Source organism: Penicillium concentricum (assembly GCF_028827145.1).
Source record: "Penicillium concentricum strain IBT 3081 chromosome Unknown utg000001l_segment0_segment0, whole genome shotgun sequence".
Lineage (NCBI taxonomy): Eukaryota > Fungi > Ascomycota > Eurotiomycetes > Eurotiales > Aspergillaceae > Penicillium > Penicillium concentricum.
The window spans coordinates 5,603,478-5,625,621 of record NW_026622754.1 but is presented as its reverse complement, the minus strand read 5'-3'; the positions used below and the strand labels follow the sequence as shown (position 1 = coordinate 5,625,621).

The 22,144-nt window shown below is 49.2% G+C and overlaps 11 protein-coding genes across 11 annotated transcripts; 8 read left to right on the top strand and 3 right to left on the bottom strand.

Annotated features, from left to right (window-relative positions):
• Positions 1-315: 315 nt before the first annotated feature.
• On the bottom strand, positions 316-1,323 carry cwc26 (putative cell cycle control protein (Cwf26); the record flags this gene model as incomplete). Its single annotated transcript, XM_056719881.1, has 1 exon — positions 316-1,323. The coding sequence occupies one exon, from the start codon at positions 1,321-1,323 to the stop codon at positions 316-318; it is 1,008 nt and encodes a 335-aa protein (XP_056584016.1).
• Positions 1,324-1,530: 207 nt separating this feature from the next.
• On the top strand, positions 1,531-2,100 carry N7517_002150 (MGMT family protein; the record flags this gene model as incomplete). The annotated part of the gene is made up of 3 exons (XM_056719880.1): positions 1,531-1,645; positions 1,704-1,830; positions 1,947-2,100. The coding sequence occupies 3 exons, from the start codon at positions 1,531-1,533 to the stop codon at positions 2,098-2,100; spliced, it is 396 nt and encodes a 131-aa protein (XP_056584015.1).
• Positions 2,101-2,692: 592 nt separating this feature from the next.
• Positions 2,693-4,656, bottom strand: N7517_002149 (serine/threonine-protein kinase; the record flags this gene model as incomplete). Its single annotated transcript, XM_056719879.1, has 5 exons — positions 2,693-3,130; positions 3,183-3,417; positions 3,485-3,569; positions 3,628-4,439; positions 4,493-4,656. 5 exons carry the CDS (start codon positions 4,654-4,656, stop codon positions 2,693-2,695), a joined length of 1,734 nt encoding a protein of 577 aa, XP_056584014.1.
• Positions 4,657-5,430: 774 nt separating this feature from the next.
• On the top strand, positions 5,431-6,546 carry N7517_002148 (metallophosphatase domain-containing protein; the record flags this gene model as incomplete). Its single annotated transcript, XM_056719878.1, has 1 exon — positions 5,431-6,546. The coding sequence occupies one exon, from the start codon at positions 5,431-5,433 to the stop codon at positions 6,544-6,546; it is 1,116 nt and encodes a 371-aa protein (XP_056584013.1).
• Positions 6,547-7,214: 668 nt separating this feature from the next.
• N7517_002147 (L-lactate dehydrogenase (cytochrome)) lies at positions 7,215-8,837 on the bottom strand (the record flags this gene model as incomplete). The annotated part of the gene is made up of 3 exons (XM_056719877.1): positions 7,215-8,291; positions 8,360-8,673; positions 8,729-8,837. 3 exons carry the CDS (start codon positions 8,835-8,837, stop codon positions 7,215-7,217), a joined length of 1,500 nt encoding a protein of 499 aa, XP_056584012.1.
• A 3,064-nt stretch (positions 8,838-11,901) lies between these two features.
• On the top strand, positions 11,902-13,575 carry N7517_002146 (putative MFS monosaccharide transporter; the record flags this gene model as incomplete). The annotated part of the gene is made up of 2 exons (XM_056719876.1): positions 11,902-11,995; positions 12,044-13,575. 2 exons carry the CDS (start codon positions 11,902-11,904, stop codon positions 13,573-13,575), a joined length of 1,626 nt encoding a protein of 541 aa, XP_056584011.1.
• Positions 13,576-14,476: 901 nt separating this feature from the next.
• N7517_002145 (Rab family GTPase) lies at positions 14,477-15,598 on the top strand (the record flags this gene model as incomplete). The annotated part of the gene is made up of 3 exons (XM_056719875.1): positions 14,477-14,522; positions 14,575-14,795; positions 14,903-15,598. The coding sequence occupies 3 exons, from the start codon at positions 14,477-14,479 to the stop codon at positions 15,596-15,598; spliced, it is 963 nt and encodes a 320-aa protein (XP_056584010.1).
• A 728-nt stretch (positions 15,599-16,326) lies between these two features.
• N7517_002144 (uncharacterized protein) lies at positions 16,327-17,993 on the top strand (the record flags this gene model as incomplete). Its single annotated transcript, XM_056719874.1, has 2 exons — positions 16,327-16,372; positions 16,435-17,993. The coding sequence occupies 2 exons, from the start codon at positions 16,327-16,329 to the stop codon at positions 17,991-17,993; spliced, it is 1,605 nt and encodes a 534-aa protein (XP_056584009.1).
• Positions 17,994-19,267: 1,274 nt separating this feature from the next.
• N7517_002143 (uncharacterized protein) lies at positions 19,268-19,513 on the top strand (the record flags this gene model as incomplete). Its single annotated transcript, XM_056719873.1, has 1 exon — positions 19,268-19,513. The coding sequence occupies one exon, from the start codon at positions 19,268-19,270 to the stop codon at positions 19,511-19,513; it is 246 nt and encodes an 81-aa protein (XP_056584008.1).
• Positions 19,514-19,704: 191 nt separating this feature from the next.
• N7517_002142 (uncharacterized protein) lies at positions 19,705-20,241 on the top strand (the record flags this gene model as incomplete). The annotated part of the gene is made up of 1 exon (XM_056719872.1): positions 19,705-20,241. The coding sequence occupies one exon, from the start codon at positions 19,705-19,707 to the stop codon at positions 20,239-20,241; it is 537 nt and encodes a 178-aa protein (XP_056584007.1).
• A 192-nt stretch (positions 20,242-20,433) lies between these two features.
• Positions 20,434-21,702, top strand: N7517_002141 (transcriptional regulator family TF; the record flags this gene model as incomplete). Its single annotated transcript, XM_056719871.1, has 6 exons — positions 20,434-20,713; positions 20,781-20,894; positions 20,972-21,316; positions 21,385-21,480; positions 21,535-21,558; positions 21,629-21,702. 6 exons carry the CDS (start codon positions 20,434-20,436, stop codon positions 21,700-21,702), a joined length of 933 nt encoding a protein of 310 aa, XP_056584006.1.
• Positions 21,703-22,144: the final 442 nt, after the last annotated feature.

The window sequence follows — 22,144 nt, the reverse complement described above, 5'->3', positions numbered from 1 at the left end:
TATCTCCGAGGACTGGACTTCATCTATTTTTTACACCTATTTCTTATTTGATTGTAATCATCATGGTATATTTTACAGCTCGAGAAGGAAGTTTTTAAGCAAAGGTGCCAAAGCAGGCCTAATCAAAATCATGACATCGGCCTGTAGAATAGACTACAGATCTAGATATCTACACCGTGGACATTATAAGGATGTAGACAAACACAAGTCAAACATCGATGCGAGTATGATCATACAATGCATTGGGCGACCAGCACCCACTATGGGTATTAAACAAGATGGAAATCATATCAGACAGACAACATGAGAAGCCATCTACTCATCCATCTGCCACTGATATTCCAAAGCCTCAAACCGGGTCTTCTTATTCCGTGAGGTAAACCAGTCCTTTTCAAACCCATTGCCCCGATCCACTCCATCCCAGCGATGTCCTGGGCGGATCCCATACCGATTAGGCTGGAAAGCACCACGATACAGCGGCCGTCCCGTAACACTGGCTCCCGCATCACGCCGGGCAGTAAGAAACTCGGCAGCGGGATCATTCCACCGATCGCGGGCCCTCATATCTTCGTTCATTTCTTCATCTTCGATCGTCCGTGCAAGCGGCATGGCCTTGATATCTTGTAGGTCCCGTCTGCGCTCCTCGCGCTGCTGCCGCTGCACATCTCCCATCAGCGCCTCGCGCGCCTGTTCTTCTTTCACACGCTTTTCTTCTTCTGCGCGCCGGGCTTCGGCTCGTTTCATGGCCACATTGATGATTCGGCCGGATGCGTCACGGTAGATTGTTTCTTGGCTCTTTTCATTCACTGCTGATGGATCGCGGTATTGTGCTTCTTCGGCTTTGCGCCGTTTTTCTTGGGCTTTTACCATCGCTGCGGTTTGAGCGGCTGTTTGAAGGCCTCCTCGTGCTCCGGACTCCATGCGCCCAGCGCTATCGTCTTCATTTTCGATCATAAGGGCATCTTCGTCGTCTGGGTCTTGTTGGGCGGCGCGTTCGGCTGCTGCATCGGCAAGAATCGCGTCGGCGGCTTCTTGTTCACTTCCGCCTTGGCCGGGCGTGCCTCCGATGGTCTTCCAGCTTGACTTCTTTGCGCGGCGGAACTCTGCAGTTTTGGCGGATGTGTCAAAATAAGGTCTATCCTCATCATCTTCCCCCGTATTTCCTAATGAGCGAATATCTGGGGGATCATCGTCGGCAATGATGAGGCCGGAGCCTGCAGTATCGATAGCTTTGGTCTTCTTGCGCTTCTTCTTTGGCCGCTCGGTGACAGGGTCCGCGGTCAGGTAGTTCTTTGCCAGGTAGTCGGCGAGTGAGCCAGGCATGATTTCGGTATGCTGTATGTGAGGAATGTGAAAATGTAGAGGTGCAGGTTAAGCTCAGTGATTGATTAATCCGGAGAAATGTTTTCCCGAACTGTACGCCGCCTAGCGCTTTGTGTCAACACGGCATGAACGTTATTTGATTATGGACTTGGCAACGTAGAGGAAGACTTCGAATTTTGTTGTTGAAAATATTTGGAGGTCCGTACAATGCCGCGCTCCGAAGAAGCAGAGTGGTGGGCCAACGCAGTCTACGGAGCCATCCAAGAGATCCCCCGGGGCAAAGTCACTTCCTACGGTCATATCGCACGCCTCCTCGGTGAACGTATGGATGCAATTATATGGTTGTTGTAGATATACTAACCATTTTCCTTTGGTATTAGCTCAACGTCCCCGCCAGGTCGGGGTCTGCCTCAAGGTACTTGCGTCGCCGGAGTCTGGTTCGCACTTCAATTCGAACACCGTACCGTGGCAGCGAGTGATTAATTCCAAAGGGATGATTTCGCATCGGTGCGTTTGTTCCAAGCTACTCTCTACTTCAGAATCTCACGCCATGTCAAATTGTACCATATGATGCAGACTCGAAATGAACTTTTATACGTGTTCACGGCTGACAACCATAGCAGTGGACCCGGGAGTGCGGAGCGTCAGGCCGAGGCTCTCGCACAAGAAGGTGTGGAGGTTACCACAGACAGCATGGGCGAGATGTATGTTGATTTTTCTCGATATGGATGGTTTCCGGGGGAGCTGCCGAGCGAGGGGGCGAGTGAGCAGCCATGAGAATGGGGAGGTTGAACACCCACCTGTCGTCGTGGAGACATTTACAAAACCCATACATTGTGTTCCAATGTTCTTGCATTGCATTCGAGCGTTAATGGTGATTCGAAGAATCGTACGGGGATTGAATCCATACATAGCAAATAGTCATATCTTGTCTGGTGGAGGGAATCTAGAAGACGGACAGGGCTTCACATCTGAGTGGGAAGAGATGACACAAGAAACTAAAGAGTGGTCCCATCACGAATATGATCAATGGAAAATAGAAAGACGAGTCTATCGGAGAGATATGAGATGGAAAAGCACCAGACACAAAAGGTAGACCCACGTGCAGGGGAAAAAGGCGAGGGCATAAGAATACGAGCCTGTCGAAAAACACCCCATCCAACCAACTACCAGCATAGGACGAAAGAAGATTTGAAGAAAGAAGAAATAAAGACATAAACCAACCAGCATCAATCCGTAAATGGAAAGAGAAAAAAGATCGTTAACTCACATCATCGCCATAAGGGCATGTCCGCAATAAAGACCCGGGGGATAGCCCCATCTAGGCTAAGGAAAGAGAACAAAGAGGCAGAGGTCACGAAGATCACCATCATCGCTTTTTGACCTCGGTAGCCCAGCCATCAATACCCTCCCCACGAGTGCCAGGGGCAATGCCCAGATCGATCCCATCCATACCAGGCGTCTCCTTTATCCACTCGTGAGCTGCCATGCCACCAGCGTTTGCCCGCTTCTCTGGTGACAGGTCAAGCATGGGCAGTAGGAGTTCACTGATACGCATACTCTCCTCCATGGAGTAGTGGTACTTTTCTCGCAGGACATCGGGCAGGGCCCAGTGACGGAGTCGGTGGATATTTCGCAGTTCACCCTTGCGATTGAAGATTTCTTGGGACCATTTGCCGGACATGCAAAGTGACTTGGGGAAGGGACCGAGTAGTTCAATGATTTGGGCGATGTGATCATCGTCCTTGCCATATTTGGTCCCTGATTGGGGATCGAAGAGGTAGTCTCCAGTGATGAGTTCGAAAACCTAGACAGTTAGTATATTTTTCAGCTTCGGCTGTGGTGATCATGTCACTCACCATGCATGCCATACTCCACACATCAGTACTTGCACCCCACTTTGAACCAAGAATGACTTCGGGGGAGCGGTATTGACGAGTTTGAATGTCGTTGGTGAAGTGATGGCCGACCCAGCAAGCATTACCCAAGTCTGCAATCTTGACAGAAATAATGTTGACGTCAAGTTCTTCTTCTGGTTTACTCGAAGAGCCTTTATCGAGAGAAATACCAGACACCTCTCGCTCCAGAAGATCACTGTATGTAGATTGTTAGATCAAGTTCTTGCCAATCAGACGAATTAGAATGAGATGTATTAACGTACGCGGTTTTCTCTCGCTGGTTCTGCTTCACGTCTTCTTCCTTTACCCCAAGCAGTTCTCTCATAGAGGGCATTTCTGCAGTGGATGCTAGGTCAGTTTCAGTCCGCTCACGGTTATGGGATATAGGCACCAAAGGGGAACTGACCTCCAGGTTCATTAACCATCTGGCTGAGGCTGCTGTGTGAGTTGGAAGAGCTATGTTTGAAGTCGAAGCTACTAAAGCTGGTGTTGAGCGGACTAGGGAGCGGCTGGCTCCCTGTGATCAGTGTGCGTCGCCGTCTCCGTCCATTCCGGTTATCCTCTTTCTCCTTGGCTTCTTTATTGGCTTCTTCGTTGACATGCGCCTTGACGATCTGCTCCACATCTCCGATCTCGATCAGAACATTCTCCGGCTTCAGATCCGTGTGGATGATCCCGCACTCGCGGTGGAGATAATCTAAGCCCAGCAGCACTTGCTTGGCAATCTGCTTGACCAGAGGCATGGGAATACCGCGGTGGTTCCACCGCTTGATCAAACCCAATAGGTTCTCGCCCAGGACCTCAAAGACCATACACACATGGACACCGTTCGGTCCCTTGTGCTCAAACGAGTCCAACAGACTAACCACATGCTTCCGACCAGGGTGAGAGGGCTTCGCTTGAACTATTTTGTTGAGGAGTTTGATTTCGTCGATCGCGGTTTCAGTGTAGTGTGCGGCGGACCGAACAACCTTCAGCGCGACGTGCTTGTTGGTAGTTGTATCCCGCGAGAGCCAGACCGTAGAGAAATGACCCCATCCAAGCTTTCGCACGACAATATAGCGACCATTGTTGTATGCTTCACCCACAGCGACGGGGTGGTATCCACCTTTGCAATAATCTTCGGAGTCCTCCTCCTCCGCGGTAGCCTCGAGTTCTTCGCCAGACGATGAGGATGATGATCGTGATGCAGGTGCTTTGGGGTTCTGAGCGCCGGTTCTATTGGAACTGAGTTAGTAAGTCAGTTCATCAGGGACCACTTCCAAACATACGATTCTGTGCCGGGCGCAGGGTTTCCTTCATTGGTGACGATGGGCTTCAAGTCGGTACCCTTTCTCCTCTTCTTGCCGCCATTGCCATTGGCAGCTGAAGCAGCGACGTTTGCCATCTGTTTGCCCTTGTTGAGCATCGCCTTGGTGAGATCAACTCCCTCCATGGTGTGGAGATTTGGGAGGTCAAGCTGAGAGGCGGGGCACACTTGGCTTTTGGTTGGCTCAAGCGGAACTTAGAGGCGGTGGATGTTGGAGGGGGGCGCTACCTGCAAATACAGTAAAAGACACGGTAATCGGAGAATATAGTAGATGAAATATTCAAATAAATGAGAATAATTTGAGGAAGAAAAAAATGATGTGTGTCGATGGAGAAAAACGGGTAAGGCAGAGGTCAAAGGGGAATATGGGCCACGATCCGATCACAAACTCTCAGTTAATAAAAAGAAGAGATCGATCACCTCGGAGAAAAGAGGAATCGTGAGATGGGATGGTTTTCCGCAAGCAGCCACAGCGTCGTGGTGGCAAATATCGATGCATTGAGATAGACAACAAATAACCTATAATATAAAGGTTTCAGGACGAAAGTCGCTGATACTTTGCGTAACTTGCAGAAACATATCAAGTAGAAAGTACGCAATACAGTCAGGTGAGCCTTATGATACATGATATTGACTCTGTGTTTTGGAGCTGTTTCAGCTATTTCAGCTGCTTTGATGTTTTGGATGTTTTGAATGTTTTAGATCTTTTATGCGATTCTTTATTTGCCCTATGCTTACGAATACTGTATTCTATCAACTATTCTATCGAATATCAAATTGGAAAAAAAAAAAAGATCGACTATAGTCCTGATGTCACGATCCCCGCTTGGGGTAACTGACTTTACCTCGGTGGATTCACCTCTTTGAACTCTTACCTTAGCCTTTGGCTACTCTTTCACCATGGCGAACCCCTTCAACCGCCGCCCTATTCCTGACTACTTCATCGCCTCTCCCCTGGTAGCCCTACTCTACCCAGTGCACCAGATCTTACTCCGTTTGCGCGGACCTCCTCGACTCCCTCCGCCAGGCACTCAACCAATCCGAGTAGTCTGCATCTCCGATACCCACACCCTCGAATGGCCAGATATACCTGACGGAGACCTTCTCATCCACGCCGGCGACCTCTGCAACGACGGCTCCGCGCGCGATATCCAAGCTTCTGTCAACTGGCTCCGAAGCCTTCCCCACCCATATAAAATTGCCATCGGAGGGAACCATGACAGCTACTTCGACGTGCGGTCACGCCTGGATGAGGACCGCATAGACCCAGCTTCTACGGGGGATTCCTTCGCCGCAGTCTCCTCCTCAACAGCATCCATCCACTCGATTCACGAGCTGAACGGCGCCTCCCGCATCGACTGGGGCGACATCCACTACCTTCAACACTCAGCCGTGACCCTCTCGTTCACCGACACCTCAACACCCTCGTCCACAACTCCCCTCACCAGCTCCCGCTCCCGCTCCCTCACAATCTACGGCGCTCCCCAAGTCCCAGCCATCGTCCCCTTCGGCCCAGAGCATGCCTTCACATACCCCCCACACCACGACGCCTGGTCAGGCACCGTCCCCCAAGAAACAGACATCCTCGTCACCCATACCCCACCCCAAGCCCATCTCGATATGTCCCCCGTATACTCCACAGGCTGTCCGAATCTGCTAGCGGAATCATGGCGCGTCCGTCCTGTCCTCCACGTCTTCGGCCACGTCCATGAATCGGCAGGCCAAGAACCCATCTTCTGGGATGAGGCCCAGCGCGCCTGGGAAAGATTGTGTGCCTCGCGCCGCTCGCGTGCGCGTTTAAGCCGCGTTTCTTCGCTCGCTGGCTTCCTGCGTGATCTGTTCGATCTGTCTGCTTGGGTGGATGCAGCGCGGGTCGTGGGATACGGGATCCTAGGTGTGATTTGGGCTCATATCTGGGGTGGGGAGAACCTTCATGGTGGGTGGATGGTCAACGCTGCTTGCATGTATCGCGATAGTGGCCGGCTGGGTAACGCGCCCAGGGTTTTTAACCTGTGATCTTCTGCCGGTATGTTCGGTACGCATAGCGTTCGCTTTTTGCTTCTTGTTCATAATACCTTACATGTTTTGGTGGTTTGCGCTTGGTGAACTGCAACTGTAAATAGAAGCTGAGCGGTTTAACTATGTCAAAAATGGCGTCTCTTTTTCGGATATTTACATTTTTCGTTTGATCCCAGCCTGGGGAAATCCAAGGTTGTTTCTCAGGTAATCTCCTATGAGAAAATCATAATTTGTATAATGTATATATGTTGACGGTCTGATCCAGGTACTAATACTAACCTAATGCCGAGATTGAGCATGAATATAACTGAGATTTGAAACAATAGTACCTCATTAAAGCTTCTAATTACGTGGATATTTCTAAGGTTATTAACATTCAAATATTGTTCAATGTTGGATCAGTGTCCATATGGGCTTTCAAAATATATATCCGTAATCTTGGCATCACTTGTTGTAGCTCCAGACATCTCCAAAATCATTACAATCCTACAAGCAAGAAATACACTTTTCTTCAAAAAGAATAATTTGTACATATTGCATGGGTATAGAGATATATATGAACTCAATGGTTACACGTCCAGACGATACCATCCTGGAGACTGACGCGGACAAGCCCAGCAAGCATCAACATGAACAAAAATGAACAACAAATGCGGCAAACAAGACTACAGCTTCGGCTTCTCATTGAACCTCGGCGCCTGCAACGGATCATAAGCACCAAGTCCAAGGGTATCAGACGGCACAACTCCAGAGTGTCCACCCAACAACCCACGAGTATCAATCAGACTAGGATTGAGCTCCGCAACACTGGTGGCTCCAATCAAGCGCATATTCATCTCCATCTCATCCTTGAGCAGCTGCATAGCCCGGTCCACACCATCAAGCCCATAAGCAGACATCGCATACAGGAAAGGCCGGCCAATACCGATACCCGTGGCGCCCAGACAAAGCGCCTTGATGATATCAGTTGCGCGACGTACACCGCCGTCAACGAAGATTTCAATGCGCTTTTCCCAGCCGCGCTCACGGAGCACAGGCATCACCTCGGCCAATACCTCGATACCCGACCGCGCGGTCTCGAGCTGTCGTCCACCGTGGTTGGACAGCACGACACCGTCACAGCCTGCCTCGACAGCGCGCAGAACGTCCTCAACGCACTGCACGCCCTTCAGCACGATCGGCATGTTTGTGATGGACTTGAACCAGGGGATGTCCTTCCATGAGAGGGCGGGGTCGATGAAGGAGGAAATGGCGCGGGCGGCGCCCTGCGAGCGGTCGATGTTATCGCCGCCGGATTGGACGTTCGAGCCGGGATCGGAGAACTTGGAGCGCATGTCCTTCTCGCGGCGGCCGAGTTGGGGCGCGTCGACGGTGATGAAGAGACCCTTGCAGCCGCGCTTTTCGGCGTGCTCGACGATCTTGCGAGTGATTTCGCGGTCTTTGTTGACGTATAGCTGGAGCCATTGCACTTGGTCGCCTTGTTTGGCGTCGAGGATTTCGTCGAAGGAGCATGAGGCTAGTGTGGGGATCATTTGGACTACGTTGTGTTGGTGGGCGGCTCTTGTGAGCACCACTTCGCCTTCTGGGTGGCCTAGTTTGCCGAGCGCTGTGGCAGTCACGTAGAATGGGATTGAGCATTTCGTACCGAGCATCGTTGTGCTCATGTCGATGTGCTCGACATCGACGAGAATTCGTGGCCGGAACCAGATTTTGTGGAAGGCTGCGTGGTTCTCGCGCATTGTCTGGTTATGGGTTAGTATTGGGCGATTTGATGCATGGGGGTACTGATGTCGATATCATGGTAACTTACAATTTCATCATCTGCTCCGCTGGAGTAGTATGCCCACGCCGTCTTCTTCATGACTTGGCGGGCCACTGCCTCAAAGTCCATCAGGTTGTAGCACGCTTCGAGGGAGGGCATGCGGGAAATGCGCTCTTGGCGGTCGGCCTCCTCTGGGTCGAATGCCTTTTCTTCCTGCTCGACGGTCGACATGTCTACGGGTCCCAAGTGTTTTGACTGGTCCAGGAACTTGTCCAGGGTGTCGGGTGGGTGGATTGGCTCGAACTCTTCGGTCGCATCTTTGCCTGCATACTTGAGAATGATCTTTTGACCACCGGGGTGTTCTGAGAAGTGTTAGTGCGCATTCGAGGAGAACGGGAGTAGTAAAGAAACACATACCCGGGAGGAATTCGGTGACGTCGTAGGCTTTGCCGTGCACAATGACCCAGCAAGAGTCTTTGGAATTGTGCTCGGCGACCTTCGCGCCGGTTAGCTTGCCTTCGCTCATGTTGAAAATGATATGAGAGTGTAGTTTGCAGAAGAGTAGAAGGGAGGAAGCAATTAAAGGGAAAAAAGATCCAGTGGACCTCGGGAGAAAGGAGTCCGGGGGAGAAACTTGCGGGGAGGTTCTCGGCCGACTCGTCGGATGAGACCTCGAACACTCGTCGGATGAGACGTCAAATGCTGCTTAAGTCCGTATGTTAATTTGATGTATATCTAAGATAAAGTCCAATGGATCTAAGAGTTGGGGTTGGGATCGTCGTGAGAGCCTCTGGGTTACGTCCACCGGGGCATATTATCAGCCAGTAGTAACGGACGCATTAGGTATACATGCTCGGATGTTCCCTTCACACTGTCCCAATGCTATTTTTGTGCGACATGCTGCATCCAGAAAACGTCTAGAAGATCTATAAGCCAACACAGCCAATGGAACACATCGCTGTTGACAGCCCTACATTCCCCAGTTGGAATGTCGGGGAAGTTTTGGGGAAGGAATAGCGAGTGGCCTGAGGCACCGGCATGTGACTCTGTCACATGATCACCGTCATCGGAGTATACATGTACCTTGGAAGTACAAAATACTCCATATCATAACACCATTGTATCGAAATACAGATTCCAAGGCTTTTAGCAATATAAAAAAGCTTCCAAGCTAATCGCTAGTGCAAGTCAACAGTTGAACAGCATGACTCGCATTATAAAGTAGTGTAGATCTGGAAGAACGATCCTTCCTTGGTCTTGGCTGACAGCGCCACCGTCGATCGCCTACAAAGCTTCTTCAAAACTTGGCTTTTAGCTCAACGTTCAAAGAGAAAGCACACAAAAGCCGGTTAAATTGGCAGTGCGTGTGAGGCGCACAAGCCACCTCGTTATCAGCATCGATGCAGATATTATCACCGGGCACATCCAGTCACTCACCCTACAAAGTATGCGTCTCCCTGGCGTTACCGGCGCTTCCGAATCTCCACCCTCCCACACCTCCCACGCCTCCGCCATTTCTCAATCCGCCACGGTGGTGGCACAACCCCTTGTTGCCTCGTGGTTGCCGCTGACGTTGTACGGGGAAGGGGTTCGCCAAATGCACTGTCCACGAGTTGTACCATGTGCGTGTGGCGCAGAATTCTTTTATCTGCCCATGGAAGTGTAGATCGAACCGGGGCGCAAAGTGATCGCCACCGATACTCATTCAATCAAACACTGTTGTAGCTAGTAGGACTCATACACGGGTATTGTTTGGATTACCTATCAAAAATAATAGATGGCAATAATAACGAGCATTTCCAACCACGGGGGATTTGTCCACAGGTCGGCGATGCCGACGGGGCAAAGGCTCTAAGGATGAGCCTCAAATGCCATAGGCAGCGATGTTTATCTCCAATGTGCTCAACTGGCCATGCACTGTGACATCGGCTGATGCTTGGTTCCTCTGTCAATTAACCCCTCATCGGGGTCTGTTGGCGGGGAGATAAAGATAATCCTACGAGATCAGGAAGGCGGTTCAGCGAGATACATTATTTGCCGAAGGAGACCCATAGTCTCCTGAATTGTGGACATGGACATATGGACCTGCCACGGAGAGAATTAGAGAACTGGTAGTTTCTACTACGCTTCAACGGCAACGAGTTCCAATCTAGTACGTTCGGATTTAGATGAATTTTCCATGTGTAAATTTGTGCCCTTCTCTTTCGGCCGTGTCCACTTAGTTGCAGTTCGAGAAAACTTTGACTACGCCGGCAAGTGGTTCAGCGACATCATTGCGGATACTAGGCGACCCTTTTCCGCCGAATGTCCATCTCTTCGAGACATGACGTGGGTCATCATTTGAATGAAGAAAAGATTTATAAGTTTTAATACAATTCATGTGTCATCTTTTTTTGCTTCAGGCTGAAAAGAAGTAACGGTCAAGCAAAAGAAAAAAGCCTTGCGGGCCCTAGGCGCCTTGGCTCTTGGCTTTGCTTAATTCTAGTAAATTAGACTATTCCACTTATTCATTTCGGTCCGACAACATTGTACCACATATGCTGCCTTATATTGTATTACCTGCAGCCTACAACTAGATATGGATTCCCCAAAAAATTATAATATTCAAAGATTTTAAGCAAGGATAAATGCACATTCTATGTCGAGTAAGCCACAATGCCGATCCTTCTCCGATCCCTTTAGCATGGCGCTAGTCCTTTCACGGAATCCTCGTCGCCGAGAAGTCGGGATTGAGACGGCTTCCCGAGCCCCGGTTTGCAACCAGCGCCGAGAAGGACGGGAGTGGCTTGGCGCTTGGACTCGGCACCCGTTTGAGATCGGGTACAAAATGTATGTTGTATATTGTAGTATGTACTCCGTGGGGACCTAACAGTCGCTTTTGACATATTGCCGTGTGCGTGCGCAATCCCGCTGATCGGGATGCACGCCATTTGATATCGGCAAGCCTTCTATTATTGGTCGTAGTCTCCTTGCTCCGGGGCAATCTCGTTTATTTTTTTTCTCACCCGAAGAAGACACGCACCAGGTACATTTCAACATGATCCAGAATTCATTTGCAAAGATTTATGTTTGGTCAGTTGTGGCGGATCCCCTTTACCACATCTCCACCAGACTTCGGAACGCCAATCATGAAATTATATGAGACTCAACTAACAGAAATTTCAGATGTGACATCATCAGGGACGCAACCTACCGGGTGGATCTAGGAAATGCTTAACATGCCATTATTGATGCATTCGGCTAAAGGGTTCCACTCTATAAACAACATGATTCGTTGAACCACAACTACGAGGGTGGTGGCTGTTATTTACATTTTTATTTTATTATTTTCCCCCGAAGTTGATCGGAACCTCGTACGGAGAAGACACGGGGGAAAAAAATATAATGAATCTCATTACCACATTCGTCAATCTCCGTTGGAGAAAGACATTCAAATATCTCCCTATCCCCCCTGGGGTTCTTCTTTTCTCCGCGTGTCTCTATATCTCCATTCCACTCATTCCATACCCACGTGTTTATACTGGGACTACTTCATCTTTCTTTGGACTTATATATAGATTGGTATCTCATATTGTTATCTTCTATTCATCATGGCGCCTACATATGCTGGGATGTCCGGCAGGCCTTTGGGTTTGACGGTGTCGACCATCGCTACTATGGGTTTCCTCCTTTTCGGTTATGATCGTGAGTTTACAAATCGATCTATACAAATTCAACGCTAACCATCCACAGAGGGTGTCATGTCCGGCATTATTGATTCCGATGCCTTCGGAAGGTTCATGCCCATCACCCATGGCAATTCCACCATGCAGGCCTTGGTGACTGCCGTCTACGAGTTGGGTTGTCTGGCTGGTGCCATGTACGCCTTGTTCGCTGGTGACAAGCTCGGTCGTCGTCTTATGATTATTCACGGTGCTTGGGTCATGATGATTGGTGTTATTATTCAAATCTGTGCCATCAAGGGCCATGGAGCTACCGCCCAGTTCTTCGTCGGTCGTATTCTCACTGGTATCGGTAACGGAATGAACACTTCGACTATTCCTACATACCAGGCCGAGTGCTCTCGCTCCTCCAACCGTGGTCTTCTCATCTGTATCGAAGGTGGTATCATCGCCATTGGTACAATGATCGCCTACTGGATTGACTTCGGTGCCTCCTACGGCCCTGACGACCTCACTTGGCGTTTCCCTATTGGCTTCCAGATCGTCTTCGGTCTCATCATTATCATTGGCATGTACTACTTGCCCGACTCACCTCGCTACCTCATCTCCAAGGGTAAGGTGCAAGAGGGTGAGTATGTGCTTGCCGCTCTCGGTGGGTTCGAAATCGACTCCCACGAGACCCAACTTCAGAAACAGCTTGTCCTCGAGTCCATTGAGGCTGCTGGTGTTGCCGAGGGTGCTGGTTACTCTGATCTCCTCACTGGTGGCAAGACCCAGCACTTGCGCCGCATGCTTATCGGTTCTTCCTCTCAAATCGCCCAGCAGCTGTCTGGTTGCAATGCTGTGATCTACTACCTCCCTGTCCTCCTGAAGAAGTCTCTCGGTCAGGATAACTTCATGTCCATGCTCATCGGTGGTATCAACATGATTGTCTACGCCATCTTTGCCACCTTCTCCTGGTTCTTCATTGAGAAGATTGGTCGCCGCAAGCTCTTCATCGGTGGTATGACCGGCCAGATGGTTTCCATGATCATCGTCTTCGCTTGTTTGATCCCCGATCAGACCGGACCTTCCAAGGGTGCGGTCTTTGGTCTGTTCCTCTACATGTCCTTCTTCGGTGCCTCCATCCTGCCCCTCCCCTGGTTGTACCCCGCCGAGATCTCGCCTCTCCGTACCCGTGCCAAGGCCAATGCCGTCTCGACCTGCTCCAACTGGCTGTTCAACTTCACCGTTGTCATGATCACCCCGGTTATGATTGACAGCATCTCCTGGGGTACCTACCTGTTCTTCGCCGTGATGAACTTTATCTTCATCCCCCCTATGATCCTCTTCTACCCCGAGACCGCTGGTCGCAGTCTCGAGGAGATCGATCTCATCTTCGCCAAGGGTTACTGCGAGAATATGAGCTATGTCAAGGCTGCCTACGAGCTGCCCAAGCTCACCGACGAGGAGATTGAGGCCAAGGCTGCTGAGTATGGTTTCGAGTCTAGCCGCCGCCAGGGCGATATGGAGAATGCTGGCGAGAAGAGCTCCCCTCGCAGCAACTCCAGCGATGGCAAGGATTTCCACGAGGAGACCGAGAACTCCAAGTCTCTCTCTTGAGCGCCAGCGTTTCTATGAGCTCCGCTAAGCGGTTTCTCAAGTTACCGGCATGACAGCGCTGTGCGCTGCCATTTCCTACATGTTATGACTGTGCTGTTCCCTCTGTCCAATGGATGAGTGAACGCCAGATTCTCATTTTTCTTCTTATTTTTTTTTTCTTTTGACATTATATACCCATTGTTTCTGGCCTGGTCTGGCCTGGAGGATGACACCTTGGCCCTGATGCCGGTGGATGATCCTATCTGCACCCTACTTTAGAATTGAAAGTGCATTGTTTTTTGATGACCTTGGAAAATGGTTCGGGCATGGGAATTATCAGCATTATGCACATGCGCTTTGTATGATACCAGTCTAGAGAACACATTCCATTTATCTTTTTCCAATGTAAATTGTACATGTAAATGTTACCCCTGCATGTGCGCTTAACCTGCCTCTCCAAATTTTAATAGTGACTCATGCGGGTGCTGCCTTGCATGAGGCTGATAGATTCCCCGAGCAAGGGACCATTCATAGTCGCATTTAAAAGTATACGGCTATAATAACCCTCAAGAGTAAACCAATCACCAAATGAATTATTAAATAGCTGACAGTTATATAGCAGCCTTTTTGTCTTTTACATTAAATCTCATATCAAGATAAAACTAGTCAGATTTTATAGAAATCCAACCCTTCCACCCTTTTCCTGTTTTTTTAGCTTCTTTTATCCACACGTGCAGTTGACCCCGTGAACAAGAAATCGGCTGATACCGCCCGCAACCTTTGCCCGGGTTTCCTTTTCTTTCATTTCTCCTTGAAATATCCCTTTGATTTGATCTCTTTGTTTCTATGTTGTCAAAGAATTTGACCGACATATAATGCGAATACAAAAACTTGATCCCCGCTTCCTCAACCTCGGGGAAACATGAGTTCAAGTCTTGAAGCAAAGATCGTTGTGCTTGGAGCACAGGGTATGTCGTCTATACTGGAAACTCAACTAAAGAAACTAACCTTAATCACTAGGAGTGGGAAAGACTGCCCTTGTGGAGAGATACTGTACAAACACCTTCAACCCCGCAGCGGCTTCAACCATCGGCGCGTCATTCGTGACAAAGCGCGTCCTCGATTCAACCTCCGATACGATAGTCAGATTGCAGATATGGGATACAGCTGGACAGGAGAGGTTCCGCAGCATGTCGAGACTTTATTATAGAGGAGCTCAAGCAGTGCTCCTGTGCTATGATGTCAGTGCATCCCCACACTTTCCCCTCTTTCTCTGCGTTTGCGTTTGTCTCTACAACCTACAGCATAATAAAACCTACATAACCACTGATACTAACTATCTGCACAGATCACCGACCAAAACAGCTTCCAAGAAATGGCCGGTTGGCTACGCGAACTCCGCAAAAATATCACACCCAGCGACGACGGCACAGACTCCCTCATTATTCACGTCGTAGGTACAAAGTCCGACATAGTTGCCGACGACCCCTCCCGCCGCCGTGTTCCCTTCGAGCGTACAATCGCATACGTCGCCGAACAACTCTACCCAACCCAAGCATCCACCCCACCCCCAACCGCAAGCATGGGAGGGTTGGGCTTTGGGACATCTGTGTTTGGGGGTACTAGTGGGGGCAGCAACGCCAGCGCCAGTGCCGCAGCACTCTCATCAAATGCCCTACAGAGTCCAGACTCGAAGCGCAGTTCGGCATTCTGGGGACAGGAGATTGGGTGGGATTGCTGTCATGAGATTAGCGCGCGGGATGGCGAGGGAATCGATGAGGTTTTCCGCGTTATCACGCGTAAGCTGGTTGAACAGCGCAATCGGAGGGATACTGAGCTGGCGTTGTCGATTGGTAGTGCCTCCATAGCGAATGGGGTCGCTGGGCCGTTTAGTCCTGGCGTTGTGGAGGGGACCGGGAGTTTCCGGCTTGGTCATGGTGATAAGAGGAGGAGTTGGATGGGTTTGGCGGCTGCTGTTGATGTGGAGGGCGCTGAGCAGGAGAGGAATATGCGTGCATCGCGTAATAAGGGGCGCTGTTGTTGATTGGGGGTTTGGATTCTTTGCTTTTTCTTGCATTTGAGTTAGCGTTTTGTATTATGGATGTACGGGTTAGAATAGTGTAGTTAGGGTTTGGGTTAGGCCTTGGTGTCTTCTTTTCTGGTCATGAATGTACTTTTTTTTCTTCCAATAAGCCCTCGCAGGATTTCCAACAGGATCAATATTATACGCCACATGCAACCAGCATCGTATAGAATCGGATGTGGGGACGGTGGATCCGATCATCGTAGATGTCCACTGATTTACACTATGTATATTCTTTGTATGCTAAGATGTAGATCTTTTAATTTTCATCTCATAGGCAGCAAGATAATTATTACCCGGGCGATAATACTACGTATGGGCTTCAGCCTCAAATGTCAAAACCCCCTCATCTCGCTTATAACGGAGAATTTCATCTTCCCGATGTGCCGAAGGCCCAATCAACGAGAACTGTCCAGGTGGACTGTGCTGTTGCTATCAGAAGTACCTGTCGATTTCAATCAAGTCCGTATGTCCGCATCACAGCCTTGGGCCAATGAAGACTTTCTCCTTTTTCTTTTGCCAACGTCCCTTTGCTGGGCATCTCTTCTTTCCCTTCTTATCTTCTCCAAGCTTTTGTTTGATATCAAACCCCAGTCTACGGAGTACCTTGCTACATCCTTTGATCCCGAGACACACCGCTCGTATTTGACCCCTCAGTCCCATCTATCCCAAATCCCATCTGACTCACCATGTCGGGGGTGGAGGTGATTGCGGTCGTAGCCTGTGTGGCAGCCAGTAAGTCCATCCCATGTCCTATTATCAATAAATGTGATTAACAACCCCAAATCGGCAAACAGTCGTCTCCGCCTACAATGACGGATCGCGTATGTATACTGCTATTAAGAATAAATATCACCAGCGCCAGTCCACTCGAGAACTAGAACGGTCCCTCAAACTCGGCCGTACCGAGATTCAGTATCGGTTTGATCAGCACCATCAAGAGCTTGGGCAGCGATGGGAGTTAGGCGATGCGATCGCCCGTGAGCAGATGAAAGATATCATCATCACACTGCAGGGGGCGTTGCTGAGACACCTCCGCGAGGCACAGGAGCGGGGGACGACCCTAGATCTGAATGCGTTGCAGATAGAGTCCGACCAGGGCCGCGTTCGCACCATCACCATTTTGGGAGAACTGTATCAGCGTCTCTCGAGGCCATCGCATGTTCCGCCGTCATTTTCGATGTTCATCGACCCAAACTATCACAGGATGAACCCGCAGGGATATTCCTCCCATAGTCCGGACGGATACTTGCCATCCCACCCATCGGAGATGCGGTACCTCTCTGGCGGATATCCTGTATCACCAGCCAGTTACACAACAGGCCGGGTGCAAACGCAGGATACACTGGGGCCATCGAGAGAGTATCCGGTCACGGACTCAAGACCGAGCAGACGATCTTCGAGCTTTGGGTTGGTTATGGGCGACTTGTTCCGTTCCCGCCCAGTTCGCGGGAGTGCATCGTCCGCACCCGAGTCTAGGTACATCCCATCCAGAGGATACGGCGCAGCGTCGCCGTCGACATCAGACCCGATTCCGGAATTCGATGCTAGACCGGCCCCGCCGCTAAGACCCATTTTGCAAATAAACTCGATACCCGACGACCACGACGTCGTTTCGGGAAACCCGTGGAAAGACTCCTATGACGACTCTGACGACGACACCTTCAGCCATGCTCGGATGAAAGAAGAAGAAAACTCGCACCTCTCGCCTATATCCCCATCGACGCAAACCCGCCACGGTTCCCTCTCCGCAGCCTCAACTGCCTCCACAGACTCAACCCCGTCAAACCCCTCCACTCACAGCAGCACCGATGCAACCCGACCCCTCTGGCCACCCAGCAAATTGAACAAATACCTGGGCTTCTGCAAAGGCGCTTGGAAAGTGCATAGTGGATTCCGGGGATTCAGGATCTACACCGAACCCGGAACAGGCTTTTACACCCAACAGTCGTGGCTACGGTGCGCACACTGCGCATTCGAAGCACCCATGGCTCACAAGAGTTCCAACCGCAATCCGCAGTTCGAGGAAAGCGTTCGCACGCACAAAGCGAGCGGTGTCCGGTATCGATATGGATTCTTGGCTAAATCACATGTGTACTGTAAGCGGGACGCAGGGTCGCATTTTGCTCCTAATACACCCCGCGGCGCGTTTTGTTGTGTCTTTTGCTGTGCGATGGCACATGGGTCGACGCAGGTCTATGGCAACCTGGATACCTTTATGGCGCATCTAGTAGAACAGCATTGGACGGTTGAGAGGGGGACGTTGGCGGTTTTGCCTAGTGTGCAGTGTGTGGTTGGTCGAGTGGCGTCTGACTCGGAGAAGTTTGATGTGAATATTTTGCCGGCGCGCGGCTGATGTCTTGGATCTTGGCTTTTTGTCTTGGGGTTGTGGGTTCATTATATTTTTGGGGTGATTTGTCTTACATATGTACCGGATAATGCCTGGCACTCGAGACCTTTCCCTTTCCGTTTTAGTGCTCACCTCTTGCCGCTTTTTGATCACTGAGTAAAACTGAGCACGTCCCTGAGTATTCTGACTTGATCACGGGCTATTACATAATCAACGTGATCTGCTCACTGAGCATCACCTGATCATCCCTGAGCACCCTGATCCACTCACTGATCATCATCTGAGCACTCTGATTTGCTCACTGAGTGTAGACTGCGACATCGCCCGTCCACGGTGGGCCTTGGGCTATTTGGATTTTCGAGTGCCCGTCCATAACGCCCAAGGCCCACGGGCATACCCACGGCGGGCATGCCTACGATGCCCACCATTGCATAAAGTCACCTAAAATAGACGTATAACTCGCTAACTTTGCATAATAAATAACTATTATTTACACCTATTTTGCCAACTCTATATAAAATGGCGGTTTTAATCTATAACATCCATAAATTTTACTAAAATATCTAAGTATATAAGAAACTAGTATACATATAATACGACTTAAAATAAAATTTTAATCGAAATACATCATATTATATAGTATTTTTATTAAGTTATCAAATCATACTATAATAGCTTAAAGATATATATCTAAGTTAGTGGTATATACCTAGCATTTTCTATAAGTAAAATACTACTTATAGATAGACCTAGCAGTGACCCGCGGGTGACCCTCACGACCCTCGAACCGCCCCGCCACTAGGGCGGTTCGAGGGTCTAACCTTCCGACCCTAAGGGTAGTCCACCTAGAGGTTAGACCCTCGGAGGGTCACCCGCGGGTGACCCTAAGGGTCGTTAAACGAGATAAATAGGCAAATCTCGTGATATATATAATTTATATAGATTTGCCCTATATTTTTGAGTATCCTAATTATATATCCGAACTTCTTAATATTAATTTTTGGTGATATATTATTATAAAAACTTATATTATATTCTTAAACCTAGTTCCTATCTACTAGACTACTATATATCTATTAAGCCTTTTTAAAACCTTCCGAACTCTTCTAGACGATCGAGGGAGAGGAATTTCGCCCTCTTTATCTATACTATCCTTAGCACTAGATTATATCTTATCTTCTTCGCTTAGTGAACCACTTCTTTATCTCCTCCTAAGTATAATATTAGGTGATAGTTATAAAGTAGGTAGCGACTAACTTTCTTTAACTTCTTAAAACTAGATGACGGCAAATGGACGGCCAGAAATGGCCGCTTCTCAGGCCGTTTTTGGCCGCCCATCTGCCAACCGTTCTGCCACCCACCTCGGCATTTCTACCCACGCACCCTTCCACTTGGACCTGCGGCGGCCTGGTTCGCGCCCTCTGACCCACTCCACCGTCCCCTTTCCTTACTACCTCCCCCTGCCTTCCAAACTTCGAGTCTTTAAGGGCGCCGAAAATGACTTCCTCCAGAATCGTGTCATTTAAAATGGCAGCAATTCCCTCCGCCGTTCTCTTGTTCTCTCATTCCAGTCAGGCTCCCCAAAGTCACAGTAACGAGGTTCTTATCGAACCCTGCTTTGAAAATCAATTGTCTATCTATACTTGGTTAGGCCCTGCTTCAGGACCTTCTGCAACAAGGACTTTTTGGCACTGCCGCGACCCCAACCCTTCGCATCATGACCCGCCGCTCTCGTAAAGCGAGCTGCCAGTCATCTAGCGACAGCGAGTATTCCGAGAGAGAAGGCACTGAAGACTGTGGATCCGACACTGATTTGACAGAACCTGAAGATGAGGCATATCAACCATGCAATGCTGGCGATGCGAGCTTACTCTTCGCCGATAATGAGTACACAGCAGAGTACTACATCCAGCAACTTCAAAACTTCGATGAGACGGTCTACACGCAGGAAGACTATGGCAAAGGCACTACCGCTCTTCTCAACCGCATTGAGGAAAAATGGTCTCAGTTAGTTCTGCTTTCCATTCTTCCCCTTCCTTTCTACTGGAGACTCTTGATCTCACTAATGTATCACCAAGGTTCTGCTGTTTCATTCGGAAAGATCCCAACGAGGAATACAACCGCCTATCGATCCCGATTTTATACAACTTTCTTGAATGGGCTCTCAATCTACGACGTGGTAAAAATGGGAGAAGGCTTCCAGGAATCAAGTGCAAAAGCTCCTTGGATACGTTTTGGAAAGTATTTCGGCTAGTTTACGAAAGGTCCACTTCAAAAAAGATTGGAAATCAGATGAACCGTCGGATGCGTCGAGTACGAGGGCCCTTTTTACCACTTCCTAGCTGGCCTGGCCCCTCCTTCAAGGCTGACCTGGTTCTGAATTTAGGTAATTAGACGTTTGGCCAAAAAGTATAAGTTGTCAATCGCAGGGCGAGACAAGCCTCCTATGGATGTTGAAGACCTGGCAAAAGTCGTGGAGACCACTGTCAGCACAACAAAGAAAAAGTTTGGACATGGCCGCCACCGTATTGAGCTCGGTCTTTTCTTGCAGCTCGCTACTCAAATGACACTCGACATGATCAACAACAACATGAACAACAACAATCCAACCCTGCATCCTCAGCAAAGACGGATGATAGATCTCTTCATGGTTCTTTATGGGACCTTCAAGTGGAATGATGTCGCTGCAAAGACAAGAGTCAGAGACCGCGCTATACGAGTGAATCGTAGGTTACAAATACCCATTCAGCACAAAATGCCACTGCCTCCAACCTTACGAAATAAATATTCTAGAAATGGCTGCTATTTTTGCGAGTGGTCTGATCCAAAACACGGCCATCTGGAATTTCATTTGCGACGAGAGCGAATGGGTCCTCGACCCTAACGTCCCTTCTCATATCAAAAAAGGTGCGTATTATCCAGAAATATCCCTTCATTCGAACGTTGATCATCATGGAACCATATCTGACCTTTAATATGTGTAGAATATTGGATGATCAATGCCCTACCAGCTGGTCCTCGCAGTCAGAAAAACAGCACGTCTCTTTGTACGATTCCAAAGGGTTTTGCGGCTGGATACGGCGGTGGACAAGCGGAAGCAGTGACGTTAACAGCCGCTCACACTCCGGGTCAACCTAGTTGGATGGCATTTTGTGCTGGGGTGTGGTCTGTGTTGCAATTTCAGACGAAAGTCTGGTTTCAACCTGCAAAGAAAGCAGCAGTTGTGCAAAACGGTGATTTTCTTTATCACATGATACACAACACACCGGAGCGACTCCTCGCGCATGAATTCACCCACGGGCATACCCAATTTGGTGCTTATCGTGCAAGTAAGTACTCCACGATACGACTTCCAACATATCGGTCTGCTAATGAATGGTTCTTTAAATTGCTTTAGCGGATATAGCGTATGGCTGGGGAGAGATCGTTGCACTTGCTATAAAAGACAACGCTCAAACTGATGCTACCCAGTCACTGGCTGTCATAAATGCTGGTACAGTTTCTTTTTCTGAAATATTGACTAGTGAATCGTGCTAATTATCTCCAGATACTTTCACATATTGGATCAATGGTAAGTTGCAGAAATCCTTATGGCTCCCTAAGACGACAGGCGCTACATTGAACTAACCACCGACGGCTAGGTGTATATTTGGAGATGTGCAACTTCCGTAGCGGGAGGTGTGAAGACCCTGATCAGGCAGCAAAAACGCCCTAAACCCCGGACTCTTCCCGACTCACCGTGTGCAAGCAAGTCTTCATCGGGCCTCTTCGTTTGTGAGGATCTCTGCTCATTTGGTATCCCCGGGGCCCAGTTTTGATCTTAGAGCATATTCATCTCTGTGCCTATTCATTCTAACGAGCAAGCGAAGTGTTCCAGTTGTTCCAAGGTTGGAAACGTTTCATGTGACTGATGTCCCTTTCACGTATCTTGATAGTAAACTTGGAACCTTTTTTCTTAGTATATAATGATAGAGCTCAATAATTCTGCGAATAATTGAGATAAATTCAAGCTGACATTTTCCTAATATCGATGACATCCAAAAGGACATCCCCAGGGCGGCTTCTTGTTCCTTTTGCAGTCACAGTCTAATCTAGTAGATGAGCCGCTGTCCTTCCCTATCATCTCGTCGAACCAATCCGCCATTTCTAGCTTCCAT